The sequence below is a fragment of the Camelina sativa genome, chromosome 10 (assembly GCF_030686135.1).
Source record: "Camelina sativa cultivar CO46 ecotype springtype chromosome 10, ASM3068613v1".
Classification (NCBI taxonomy): Eukaryota; Viridiplantae; Streptophyta; class Magnoliopsida; order Brassicales; family Brassicaceae; genus Camelina; species Camelina sativa.
In genome coordinates, this window is record NC_141889.1 from 6832612 (window position 1) to 6845972 (window position 13361).

General features: G+C 36.9%; 3 protein-coding genes across 4 annotated transcripts; 2 read left to right on the top strand and 1 right to left on the bottom strand.

Moving 5' to 3' along the window:
- Positions 1-22: 22 nt before the first annotated feature.
- Positions 23-3432, bottom strand: LOC104717730 (protein trichome birefringence-like 18). The gene is made up of 4 exons (XM_087468993.1): positions 2935-3432; positions 1940-2667; positions 1178-1452; positions 23-1065 (listed from the first exon to the last, which is right to left on the bottom strand). Exons 2-4 carry the CDS (start codon positions 2466-2468, stop codon positions 244-246), a joined length of 1626 nt encoding a protein of 541 aa, XP_087325119.1. The 5' UTR covers positions 2469-2667; positions 2935-3432; the 3' UTR covers positions 23-243.
- A 2678-nt stretch (positions 3433-6110) lies between these two features.
- Positions 6111-9688, top strand: LOC104717731 (phosphate transporter PHO1 homolog 4). 2 transcript variants are annotated; one of them, XM_010435348.2, is made up of 11 exons: positions 6111-6839; positions 6935-7224; positions 7318-7389; positions 7490-7619; positions 7721-7841; positions 7929-8187; positions 8285-8389; positions 8461-8505; positions 8586-9017; positions 9103-9239; positions 9324-9688. In XM_010435348.2, exons 1-11 carry the CDS (start codon positions 6293-6295, stop codon positions 9421-9423), a joined length of 2238 nt encoding a protein of 745 aa, XP_010433650.1. In that variant the 5' UTR covers positions 6111-6292; the 3' UTR covers positions 9424-9688. The 2 variants fall into 2 exon arrangements, with proteins under 2 accessions (XP_010433650.1, XP_087326898.1); XM_087470772.1 differs by having other exon boundaries at positions 6179-6843.
- A 207-nt stretch (positions 9689-9895) lies between these two features.
- Positions 9896-13014, top strand: LOC104717733 (peptidyl-prolyl cis-trans isomerase FKBP53). The gene is made up of 11 exons (XM_010435351.3): positions 9896-10035; positions 10138-10211; positions 10355-10611; positions 10725-10864; positions 11131-11431; positions 11536-11661; positions 11780-12011; positions 12292-12379; positions 12472-12513; positions 12598-12646; positions 12748-13014. Exons 1-11 carry the CDS (start codon positions 10023-10025, stop codon positions 12827-12829), a joined length of 1404 nt encoding a protein of 467 aa, XP_010433653.2. The 5' UTR covers positions 9896-10022; the 3' UTR covers positions 12830-13014.
- Positions 13015-13361: the final 347 nt, after the last annotated feature.

Below are 13361 nucleotides of genomic sequence, written 5' to 3' on the forward strand. Positions count from 1 at the left end.
CAACTCATAACAACAAACTCCATTTCAGTAAAAAAAAGATATTACTTTCAATCTCAAGAAGTATAGTGGAACAAATATGATCTGAAACAATCCTAATCCTAACTCACCCTGGCTGGCAAACAAATCTACAAGTGAGTTTTATAATATTCGGTTTATCAGTAGTAATCAAGAATCAGATTCATAGTGTATATAAGTCGTGTAGTGTAATATTTTGCTCTCTCAGCCTTGAGTTTTCCAACCAAGTCAAGTTGATGAGCTTTTCCTTTTCCTGCCTTCCAAGTCTCTCCTTATGAGTTCCAATACCATTTCGTTCCATGTATCGACTGGACCTGGCATGCACCAGTGCAAGCAGTCCTGAGGCGGAGGCCGTCCATCTGGTCCCCTTTTAGTGATCTTGTTCGGGTCAGGGTTCCTGTACGGACCAGGATGACCATCGTGGCGATATCCAAATGCTTCTGTAATATCCATCAGCTTTAATTTTGGCTTCAAGTTATCTGCGACTTTATCCACGGCTTGGTTATATCCCGTCGCCTGCTTCTCGTGCATTATCTCGGTGAATCCGTTTTTCACTAGTTTCCCCGAAACGATGGGTTCTTCTTTCCCGGTGCATGAACCACCTGTGTTCCAAGCACCACCCTCGTAGTGATCAGGTGAGAATGTTCTCACAATGGTCAAACCGCTGTAGTTCGGGTGTGTGGCCATGGACTTAAGGATTGTTTCAACTGATATTCCGAATGCATCCACGTTATTGACTTTCATAGGTTTTGATTTGTCTGGCCACCATAATTGGCCTCCCACAATCTCGTCTTTCAATATGTAGACAGACTGCTTTGCAAACCAGTGCCCTGATGAGAGGACAACCACGTCAAATTTCGGGATAGCTTCCATTATGCGCTCATCAGGAAGATCCAGCTTTAGTTTTGTGACACCTTCAGGAGCATAATCGAATTTTTCGTTGAACTGATGGACCAGCCAAGATGACCATATACGGGCAATCATTACTGATGATTTCTTAAAATACCACCTCTGCATCTTTCGGCTCCCTCGATTGACTGGTGTTTCAACCTGAAAACAGAAACCTACGTACGTTTATATAATATACAATTTCATGAAGCTGAATAAAGCAACATAAAAGAACTTTTCTATTGGTTTTTTCACCAATATTTGAATTACTTGCCTGCCAAAGAAGGCACAACATGGACTCCATCTGATTACGAGCTACTGAATCTCCAATAAAGGCTAGTGTCTTGTGTCTCATTAATTCAAGAAATTTCCTGGCATCAAACCGAGGAAGGTCACACTGAGACGGTTTCCATCTCCAATTCTCATATCCCTTGTCAGGTCTTCCATTGCCCTGGCAGTTCTGCATCTGCGTCAGGACAGGGCAAGAGTTGTTCGTGTACAGAGGTCCTCCAGGGTCATAAAACCAACTTCCTTGATACAAATCACACTCTACAAGCAATCAAAGAATTGAGTAAGCCATAAACTCATAAAAGTTATATAAAACGTGGAACAGCTAGAATCCTGAGAAGCAAGGAAAACTGACAAGAACAAAGCTATGAAACCGCTTTTCTTACTCCAATTAACCAAAACAGAGAGAACTCTCAACCAAATGCCCTAAGAAAGCCTAGAAAGTTCAACTCCCAGAACAATATGCTCAGGCCACCTTTACAAATCCCAGCCCTCACTATCTGCTCCTTAACCAACTTAAAACTCTTAATAGGCTACATTCAGCCCTAGGCTAGAATAGATACACTAGCCTATAGCTAAGAGTTAAACCGCTGAACTTCTTTAGTACTATCACAAACACACAGCCTTTTGCAAGAGAAATGCAAAACTCAATGTATAACATTCCCTAACTCGTTTTCTGTATCTATCAAATTAAGCTACCATAAATCAAGATGTTCCACGAAAAGCTACTTAATGAAATCTAGTGTACCTGGTTCTGGTGACGCAGTTTCAGAGGAGTCATCATCATGTGGAGGAGATGATGATGAACTTGGAGTTTCTTCAGCCTTGGTGTCATTGGCTTCACCTTCATCTGACGGAACATTAATCTTCTCAGTTGTATCCAAAGAAACCTTATCCTCTTTTTCTTGTGTCAAAGGTTGTTTCTCCACCTGCCTACCACCATCAAAATCTGGAGGTGGCAAGTTTTTGCTAACGTCACCCGGTGAGCCTGAGCTAGAATCAGGAGTGGGATTGCTATCAAAAGCATTGATGATGTCGCTACTCTTCTGAAGGCCTTTTACAGTATGGTTGCTCAAAATCAAAGGAACTTCAACTTGTTCAGGAGTCCCAATTCCATAAAACACGCCACCGACTGAAGAACCGTTTGGATACGAAAGACGAAGCAACAAACCGAAAACAAAAAACGAAGCCAATCCGCCTATGGCAATGGCAATAGTAGACACCTTCCGAGGGAACCCAGCGGCAAATATAGAATTCCTAGGAGAACCAAAAGCCATGGCTAAACCCCCTTAAGATACCCAGAACAACCAAAAAAAAAAAAAAGAACAGAGCCTCTCTATAGGTGATGATAAGTCACTACTATCACCATTCCTTCAAACAAAAAAATGTGTATTCTTCAGTAACCATGCAAAATCCTCCCACTGAACTTAAGCGCAACTAGATCTCCTCTTCTTCAGGATCGAAGACACTGAAAATCTGGAAAAAGTAATTCAAATCAAAATATAATCATCGATCTTAATAGATTTAAAATCAATCTAATAAAGGAAACTTTTGTGAAACATTCCATCTAATTGCACAAATCAGGAATCTAAAATCCAGAAGATAATGTGAATCCAACTCAGATTCAGCTCCCAAAAAAGCATTACGTATGCACCGCCGTCAGATTATTCACAAGATTCATCTTCATCACGACGAGATAATAGATCCAAAAACGAACAAAGAACAAAAGAGAAACTAAGGTACCTTGAAACACCGAGTCACCAGAAAAGAGCAAATGATCTGAAGATCCTCCTTGTTCGTCTTGTTCGTGAAGCGAGCTCGCTTTAGAAGAAGAAGAAGAAGAAGAAGATTCACAAGAAATCCACAACAGTGAAGAAGAATAGTAACAAAAAAAGAAAAATTAAACAAAAAAGGTTAGTTATATTAATTAAGAGTTTTTAAAACCAAGTTTTTAATTAATTAATCATCTCCCCTCCGGAAATAATTATGGGAGTACGAATTCGATTTTTAATCATTTGTTTTCTTCTTCCGGAGCCATTAATGCCGTCTGTGTGTGAATGAATTGTGATCTAAGCGATCGAGACGGCGCGTACACAGCCACGCGATCGTATGTTAAGTTACCATACTACCCTTCGTGTTGTTACCTCCAAAAGGTCAACGACGACCGCATGCGTAGATTTCGAATTTTTGCGATATCGTTCTTCGTGAATAGAAATTTCTCTCTTCGCGTTATTGTGTGTTACTAACGTCTAACGAGTAAGAGTAATCATATATAAACGTAAAATATAATGAACTAGCAAAATAAGAAAAAAAAAACTTAATTTATTGATGAATATTGCAGCATTGCATTTCTTAATACAATTTCATCATAACAAAAACAAAAACAAAAACAAAAACAAAAAAAAATGACTTGAAAAATAGCTTCAATTTTAGATGTCGCCAAAACTAGGCACAAGTTTTGATCGATCAGCGCGACAGCAAAAACCATATACTACAACCTAACATGATGATGATGACTAATACACCGGTGGGGATTGCGATAAATTTTATGAGATCTGCTGATTCCTTTTTTTTTTTTTTACTCGTGTTTTCTTCTTCGTTTTACATACAGTTGCTAACTATACTTATATACTGTATATGTATTTTCCAATACAACTCATCTATTAATTTTTTAGGTTTTACATTTGGTCACTAAAGAACGATTAACTAACAAAAATGGAAACTTTACATTTAGTCATTAAGGAGAATAAACTAGGAAAAATGGAAATTTTTACTATATTAATATTACGATACTTTATTGATCCTCATATAAACACATATGTACACAAGCATCGAAATGGTTTAGGGTTACTACAATAGTTTACCATTTTTTATTTCAATACATTCTAAATTTTCAATTTGTATATATTTAGTTCATCTTCTTTCTTACCTTAACACTTCTCTTGCGCTCTAAATGCGAAATTGCTTTTACTAAACATAATATATTATAAGATTGTTTTTGATGGGCTGGACTTTTTTATGGTTTGATAATTGATTCGTAAATGTATTCGACTAAGTTATCCAAGAATGACATATTTGATGAGTGCATTTGTGAGCGGATTTATATTGTCAATCGAGACGGCACGCACGTAGTTTCGAAGGTCAACAACAGCACATGTGTAGATGTCGAATTTGTGATATCAGATCAAGTTTTGTTCATTGTTATTGCCTTATTGGGTAACGACCATCGATGAGTTTGTTTCGTGATGATACATAGTTTTATTTTCTTTTTGTTGATCATACATGCAAATGATTTTATTTTCCAAATTAATGGCCTTCACAAATCACAAAACGTACATACGTACCCTCATTAATCCAAGTAGTAACTTGAGGCTTAAACCCCGATCACAACAGTAGTCAGTAGTGCCTCCACAATGAATAGTAAAATATTTACATATGTATATATGCATAGTGATTTAAGGCCAACACAATAACCTTACATTTGATTTCAGAACATTCTGAAACTTTGATATTTTAGGTCTTCTTTGATACAAATTTAAAAGGAAGAAAGAAGAAATAGTCACTCACGAAAACTCTACTGTGCTGTCTGTGAACGGATTATAGATTTAGCTAGTTATTAATGTAGTTACTAGTTTCTACTCCTAGTAGTAGCACAGGTATTATTTGAATAATTTGCTAAATCAGCTGTTTTTAATATATACGTTTATGTACATAATCCCCTTTTAAATATTTAAACTATGTCCATCGGTTGAAAAAGTCAACCAAGCTAGAAAACAAGTTTAGTATCAAAAGTTTTTAAAACCTTTTAATTCGCTCATAACTCTTTTTTAAGAATAATTTTTTAATCAAAAATATTCAAAAGTCGGTTACTAGTTATTAAACTTTTTAAAATTTGTGTATACTTGTTCTTATTTTTCGACAACCGACATGTACTCATATTTTATTTACCCACCTAAAAGATAAGTAAAATGGACGCGCGCTTCTAAGCTGATGCACAATAATAGACGACAATATACATTTTGTGGTCACGATTTATGATGAGATTCCCATTTTGTTTGTCAACTAATGTAGAAGATATTATACATCGCTTAGTTTTTAGGTGATGACAAACCAGAGAAGATCATAAAAGAGATAAGGTTACGAGTATATAATTTTACGCGCTTAGAGCCATTCATTGACCAAAACTAAATAGTATGCAGCTTCGTTTCTATATTCTCAAGTGGACGTTGATATGTCATATATATACATGTATTTAATTAGCACATTGACATTTGACTAACATATTTAGTAAGCTCATTGACATGTCACATGCAGGGTTGATTCTAAAAATTTCGAGAGTCCTATCGAAATACAGAACAAGCCTTATTTTTTTAATGGAACTATAATCAAACTTCTAGTTATAGCAACATTTTTATTGGTAATGGAAAATTACTGAACTAATGAGTAATGAAACGTGCATGGTTAGTTAAAGCGTTATCTTTTCTTTTTTTTTTTCATAATTTTCTAAAAAATTTACAACCTATACACCTAATTAATACATCATGTATGTCTTTTTTTTTTTTTTTTTCATACAATGCATTTTTTTTAGTGTGGATTATTGGTCTAAAACATATCAAATATAAAGTTTCTGAAGGTGGAAGTAGAAGAACCAGTGTTTTGTAAACTTGAGTGTGTCGCTGAGAATATATTATAAATATGGTGCATATGGAGCTATCTTTTGTGGATCTATATATGTGTTAACAGTTAGTTAGATCAGATCAATTAATATCATTTGTGATGATGTAACAAGACCAAAATAAAATCATAATTAATATTTTTTTGGGGAGTTTTGACTTTTGATTGTTTAATTGTGGATGAAAACAAATTCATGTAATTTGTTGGCTAAGTTAAGACTTAAGACCTGGTCTACCTCTCTAAACAAACCTTTCAGCATCACTCAAAACCCAAAAGTAAAAAACTCGAGAATCCTTTTTTTCCATTTTTGTTCCAAAGACAGAAAAGATTCTTAAATTGAGATTCTGACTGTACACACTTCGACATCTAAGAGACAATTGAATTAAACAAAAAGGTTCTGAAGGTTGTGAAGAAGAGAAAACGAAGAATGAGATTTGGAAAGGAGTTTGTGTCTCATATGATCCCAGAATGGCAAGAAGCTTACATAGATTACGCACACCTCAAAACCATTCTTCAAGACATCCAAGCTTCCCGGAAGAATTCAGATTCCAATAGCCAAAACACTCCTTCCTTCGCACGCAACCTAACCAGACGGTACAACCGCGACGCCTCGGTCTTTGATAATCACGACATTGTCGTCAACACTGTGACACGGGATGAAGAAGAGCTCGAGACGACGACGACGACGACATACGAGACTACGTTTTTGAAGGCCGGGGAAGCAGGTGGAGACTTTGAGGTTACCTTCTTTAGAACCCTAGATCGAGAATTCAACAAGGTGAACAACTTTTACAGGCTGAAAGTGGAGACAGCGAGGAACGAGGCTCTGGCTTTGCACAAACAGATGGATGCTTTGATTGCTTTCAGACACAAAGTTATGGATGAGAAGAAACCTTCTGTCTTTGATTCAGTCTCAGTAGACATCAATGGCTTAGCTTCTGAGGCTGGATCATCTTCCAAGTCTAGAGAACACAGTAAGTGAGTTTCAATTCTCACGTCCTGTTTTGATTTCAGTTTTTGGCTTGTGGAGATTTATAATTTATTAATCTTTTATGTTTTGATTATTCAGGAGTAGCATTAGCGGATCTTATGAGGAACGATGATGACACATCAAAAGAGAGTATTCTTGAGCGCATCAGGATGAACAAGACTCGAGAAATAACTCCTCTGACCGCCATAAAAACCATCCTCAAGGTCCATAAGCAGGACGAGCTCAAATTCACAAGAGAGAATCTCAAGGAAGTCGAGAAGCGACTTCAGATAGCGTTCATTGAGTTCTATCAGAAGCTTCGACATCTTAAAAATTACAGCTTCTTGAACGCTTCCGCTGTTTCCAAGATCATGAAGAAGTATGATAAGGTACTTAACTTTACATAAGTTTGACAAGCTTTTTCTAAATGACATTTACTCTAGTTTAATATAGTGGTGAGTTGATATGTTCTCCTCTTATAGATAGCCAAAAGAAATGCTGCGAAACTGTATATGGAGATGGTGGATAGGTCTTACCTCAGTAGCTCCGATGAGGTAAGCAGATTTAACCTTTTTAAAAATACAACTTATTCTTCTTCTACCTATAAAAATCGTAAAAAATGCAACTTCAGTTTGAAGCTTTAAACATGTGCAGGTTCATACTCAGTTGCTAAGATGTGAATCTATTTTCATTGAACATTTCTCCAATTCAAACCGGAGGCAGGGGATGAGCCTCTTAAGACCAAAAATAAACAAAGAGCGTCATCTTATAACGTTTTCCACCGGTATATATAAAAATACTAGTATCCAATCTTTGTTTGACATATATTTTCAAGAGTTATTCATAATTTTGTTCTGTTTTCTCTTTTGTGTTGTTTTGTTTTAGGCTTCTTCTTCGGCTGTGGTGTATCCCTCATAGTAGCTCTTGGTTTGATCACCCATGCACGTAATATCATGGGAACACTGGGACAAAGAACTTATATGGAAACAATGTTCCCTCTTTACAGGTCAGTGAAACGACCATATATACAAATAAAACACTTTCTCTCTGTAACATTCTTGAGAAGATATATATATATACATTTCATTTGCAGGTTCTTTGGGTTTGTAGTTTTGCACATGATCATGTATGCTGCTAATATATACTTCTGGAGGCGATACCGTGTGAATTACTCCTTCATCTTTGGATTCAAACAAGGAACTGAACTTGGTTACAGACATGTTCTACTTCTCAGCTTTGGTCTTGGTACACTTTCTTTGTGTGCTGTCTTAGTAAACCTTGACATGGAAATGGATGCAGAAACAAAAGACTACAGAACAGTCACTGAACTTGTTCCCCTCTTTCTTCTTGTCGTAAGTTCCTTCTCTATCTCTATCTCTCTCATTACAATTCACAACTTAATCCTTAATTGCGTTTGATATTGAGTTTGGTTCCTCTGCACCATTGCAGCTAGTGATCGCTATTGTTCTCTGCCCCTTAAACATTTTGTATCGGTCCAGCCGATACTTCTTCCTCGCAGTCCTGTTCCGCTGCATCGCTGCACCATTTTACACGGTACCAACAATAACTTCTGATACACTCATCTGAACCAAAACACAATAAATAAAATGTTACCATTCTTGCAGGTGAATCTTCCGGACTTTTTCTTGGCAGATCAACTAACAAGCCAGGTTTGAGAAGATTAAATACTCCAAAACTCGTTTCATACTTAATTTTGATCGATGACTTCTGATGTAAATAAGAAATGCAGGTTCAAGCACTGAGGAGTCTAGAGTTCTACATGTGTTACTATGGATTTGGAGATTTCAGACACAGACGACGAAACACCTGCACATCAAATATTGGATTCACAACATTCTACTTCATCGTTGCCGTCATACCTTACTGGTTACGACTTCTTCAGTGCATTAGAAGGATAATAGAAGAAAAAGATCTGTGTCATGGGTACAATGCCATCAAGTATCTCTTAACCATCATCGCAGCTTGTCTCAGAACAGCTTACACTCTAAACAGAGGAACCACATGGAACATCACAGCTTGGGTATTCTCGGGAGTTGCAACGTTTTACGGAACTTACTGGGACATTGTAGTTGACTGGGGATTGCTTCAAAGAGGATGTAAAAACAGTTTCTTGAGAGACAAGCTTCTTGTTCCTCACAAAACCGTGTACTATGCTGCAATGGTGAGAGCAAACAACAATATCCTCTGTTTTTGTTTTTCCTCTCTTTACATTATTTGTGAAGAGTGTAGCTTCATGTACTTGGCAGGTCCTGAATGTTTTGTTGAGGCTAGTGTGGCTGCAAACAGTTTTGAATCTGAAATTCTCTTTCTTGCATAGAGAAACAATGGTGGCGCTTCTGGCTTGCCTTGAGATCATACGCAGAGGTATCTGGAGCTTCTTCAGGTAAGCTTCAAACACTGAGAAAACGTGTTTCGGTGGATCTACATCTACACAGAATTAAAATTAAATGTTTTTGTTTTTGATTAGGCTGGAGAATGAGCATTTGAACAACGTTGGGAGATATAGAGCGTTCAAAACTGTCCCGTTACCGTTCAACTACGAGGAAGACGGAGATCATAACAATTAGCTGCTTCTCAAGAAATACTTGGTTTGATACAAACACTTGACCTAACTTGGTTAAAGAGTACAACAAAACGCAGAAGAAAAAGGACACTCGTACCCATTTGCACACTACCCCTTCAGATATTGACAAGATAAGCATCATGTCATTCTAGTGTCATAGGGTTATTTGTTGCGTTTTGGTTAAGAAATTGAATTCTTTCAAAAAAGTCTTGTTGTAAAATGTAAAATTGAAAATTATTATTATTATATTTATAGTTTCTTTCATTTCACCGAATCTCTAAATTGGACTTAAAACTATTTAATAGTGGAAGTGTTAATAAACCCAAAATTATAGTATTTTTCAATATTTATCGTTTTGTCCAAAAATATAAAGTATCTTTTTGAGACCAGTGATGGGCTTGAATGGATCTTTAAGGTTTGTGAAGGCCCAAAGATGATTGCGCGTTTGGGTAAAAGCGTCGAAATATCTGGAAACCGCTTAAATTAAATCTCTCGATATTATAAAGGCTCTCGCCTGCACAAAACCTTCGATTAGGGTTTTAGTCTTCTTCATAACACAGTTGCCGCTTCGATTCCTAGGAGTTCATCGTCGTCTAGCTAAAAATGGGTTTCTGGGGTTAGTTTCTCTCTTCTCAGTGTGTTCTTTGATTTGATTTTGAGATTTTCGCCTACAATACGGTTCTTGGGTTCTGATTATGTGCTCTTAACATATATGCAGGACTTGAAGTGAAACCTGGGAAACCTCAGCCTTATAATCCCAAAAACGAACAAGGAAAGATTCACGTCACACAGGTACTCTAATCTTGTTCTTTGTACCTTTTAAATCGTTAAGGTTGGAACTAATTTTGTATCTTTGTGTAGTCTTAGTTGTGAGAGTCTGAAAGTGTTGTTGATATGTATGTGTGTATGTTTTTTTTTGCTATTTTATTATTCAGGCAACACTAGGCTCTGGTTTTGGCAGAGAGAAGAGTGTGATTCAGTGTTCCATTGGAGACAAGGCTCCTGTTTTCTTGTGCTCACTTTTGCCAAACAAGATTGAATGCTGCCCTCTGAATCTCGAGTTTAACGATGATGATGAGCCTATCGAGTTCTCTGTGACTGGTGACAGAAGTATCCACCTGTCTGGATTCTTGGAGTATTATGATGAGGATGACGATCAAGATGATTATGAGGAGGATGAAGATGATGTTTCGTATCCTTTTTTATTGTTTCTAGCTTCCTTAGCAAACTGATTCTTTCTTGTTTTTAAATATTTGTTCCATTCATCTGTCTAGAATGTTAAAGTTTTCATTGCGACAGTATTAGAGATGGTGTTGAAATCGGTGAATCTGAGTCGGACTATTCATGTGAATATGATAGTGAAGAGGATCAGTTGGATCAATTTGAAGACTTCCTTGATACTAATCTTGAAATGTATCGGAATGCCTCTGCCCCAAAGAGTGGAGGTACTTTTTCTTACAGAGATGCTTATCAGATATGAATAGTATCTTAGTACTTCTCGTTTAGCTTCTTTTTTTTGCTTGAATCGTCACTCTTGTCTTATAGCTACAAGGTTTCAATAAGAGGATTTAGCTTTTCAATCGTATATCTGTAAACTTGAACTGGGTAGCTCCAGGGTGCAGATCCGCTTCTACATTTGTGTTTAATAGTCATATTTACATATGATCTGTCCTTGTGCTGTTGATATAACTCTTAATAATTTCTTTGCTAGTTGTAATTGAGGAGATTGAAGATGAAGAGAAACATGCGAAAGATAGCAAGACAAAACGAACCAAGAAGAGTCAAGCTAGCGAAGCTGAGAATGCAAAGAAACAAATCGTCCCCATTGAGACTGCCCATGTTCCAGTTCTGGAAAGCGAAGATGAGGACGAAGACGGTTTACCTATTCCCAAAGGAGAAGCATCTGAACCAGAGAATAAGTTGGGTGAGAAGATGGACTTAGATAATGAAGAACAAGGTAGCAACAAGAAAAGGAAGGCCAAGGCTGCTGAGCAAGATGGTGGCCTAGAAAGGTACTTTCCTCTTTGATCTCTGCTCACTCTAAAGATATTGTGAACATATTTTTTATTAGAAAAAATATGGTGGGGATATGAAATTGTTTCAAAATCTGTTTCAGTGGAAGCAAGAGCAAAAAGAAGAAAAATCAGAAAGAAAAGAAGAAAGGGGAAAATGCCTCAGAGGCTGATGAACAAGTTCAGACTGGAAATGTGCTCAAAAAGCAGGAAACAAGCCAAGTTTCTCAGTAAGTAGATATTTAAATGATTAGGATCCACGCAAAGAAGGCTTTATGAATCTACAACGATTCTTTCAAACCTTTTCTCAACTAACAAATTTCTGTGCTCCTTATGGTATTATTGCAGGGGTGAAAGCTCCCAGACCCCAACTAAATCTGCTGAGAAGAAAAACAAGAAGAAGAAAAAGAACTCAAGTCAGGAAGCTACTACGGAGAATAACACCATTTCTAGTAGTGCTGAGAAGCAAACCCAAGTGGACTCCAAGTCTTCTCAAGTACGGACACACCCAAATGGGCTCAAAATTGAAGAGTTGAGCATGGGCAAGCCAAACGGCAAGAGAGCTGATCCTGGAAAACAGGTATGCACACTTATAGTCAGACATTTGCATACATGATATTAGATGATTGCTGCAATGTCATATATAGATTATGCAACAACATGGTAGTGTGATAAGAATGTGGGTATTTAGAGAATTGGCATCGGATATGAAGTGAGCAAACTATAACCCCTATCCACATTAGATAGGGAAGTGCTGCCCCTAAGAGCACCCAAACCACTAATTAGTGGTGAAGTCTACCCATTTGTCTTTGTGTGTTTTCAAAAAATTTTGGAGCTCATTCTATTGTCTCTGAGTGCAGGTTTTTGTCCGCTATATTGGAAAGCTTCAAAAGAACGGGAAGATTTTCGATTCCAACATTGGAAAATCACCTTTTAAGTTCCGTCTAGGTTTGTGTTTATAACTGGATTCAAAAATAAGAGCTTTGGAAATTGGTTGTGTGACTGGTACTTGATGCTAATGTGTTTGTTGTAACACGCAGGTGTTGGACAAGTCATTAAGGGATGGGATGTTGGCGTTAATGGTAACCTAATTTCTTACTTGTTTTTTTTCACTCTGTTCAACTGTAAAATCATGTCGTTTTGATCACATGTTTTGAATTTCACAGGCATGCGTGTTGGTGACAAAAGAAGGCTTACAATTCCTCCATCAATGGGGTAAATCATTTTGAATTTATCTTCTTCTTTTTTCTTCCTTTGTGATTGTGATGTTATGTTTGACATATAATCGGATGAAAACACTAATTTCTGGCTTACAGGTATGGTACGAAAGGTGCTGGTCCCCAGATTCCTCCTAACGCTTGGCTGTCGTTTGAAGTCGAACTGGTTAATGTTCAATAAAACTTCCCTGATGGGGGATATATGAATGGTGTTGTAGCTGCCAAAGATTGAATCTTTTCTCCCTAACTCTTGAATCTTTTTAAAAATCTTTCGTGGTTGCTATCAGACAGTAACATTTTTTACAAGTTTTGTATTGCGATCCTTGCTTCATTGTTTTCCTATTCCAGATAACTTTTGCCGACCTATTTACAATTGTGTAAAAACCATAACTGGAATCGTATCAGACTGGTTCCATACTAGATCTGATCTTTACTTATTATACTTTCACAAACCAAATACTAGTTGCTAAAAATTTAACTAAATTCTGAATTAAACACCTCAATTAAAAAACGAAGCATATATTTGTTCCATCAAATGATTCATATGTGGAAGTCTCTCTCTATGGGTCTCTTACGTCAAATCAAAGTTACGAACGAACTTGTCATTTTGGTACCGTCAGAAAGACTTTGACTGGTTTCTTGTTCTGCAAGTTCTTTTTGACTGTTATTATCATCTTTTGACCCATTTTTTTTGTTTTTTTACAGGTTAACAT

Bases quoted from the DNA above. Each gene is read 5' to 3' on its own strand.
- LOC104717730 (XM_087468993.1), bottom strand. From the start codon at position 2,468: ATGGCTTTTGGTTCTCCTAGGAATTCTATATTTGCCGCTGGGTTCCCT. The intron at 1,453-1,939 runs GTACACTAGATT...GATTGCTTGTAG, and splicing joins AACTGCGTCACCAGAACCAG to AGTGTGATTTGTATCAAGGA. The intron at 1,066-1,177 runs GCAAGTAATTCA...TTCTGTTTTCAG, and splicing joins TGTTGTGCCTTCTTTGGCAG to GTTGAAACACCAGTCAATCG.
- LOC104717731 (XM_010435348.2), top strand. From the start codon at position 6,293: ATGAGATTTGGAAAGGAGTTTGTGTCTCATATGATCCCAGAATGGCAA. The intron at 8,390-8,460 runs GTACCAACAATA...CCATTCTTGCAG, and splicing joins TCGCTGCACCATTTTACACG to GTGAATCTTCCGGACTTTTT. The intron at 9,018-9,102 runs GTGAGAGCAAAC...TGTACTTGGCAG, and splicing joins CCGTGTACTATGCTGCAATG to GTCCTGAATGTTTTGTTGAG.
- LOC104717733 (XM_010435351.3), top strand. The intron at 10,865-11,130 runs GTACTTTTTCTT...TTTCTTTGCTAG, and splicing joins CTCTGCCCCAAAGAGTGGAG to TTGTAATTGAGGAGATTGAA. The intron at 12,647-12,747 runs GTAAATCATTTT...TCTGGCTTACAG, and splicing joins ACAATTCCTCCATCAATGGG to GTATGGTACGAAAGGTGCTG.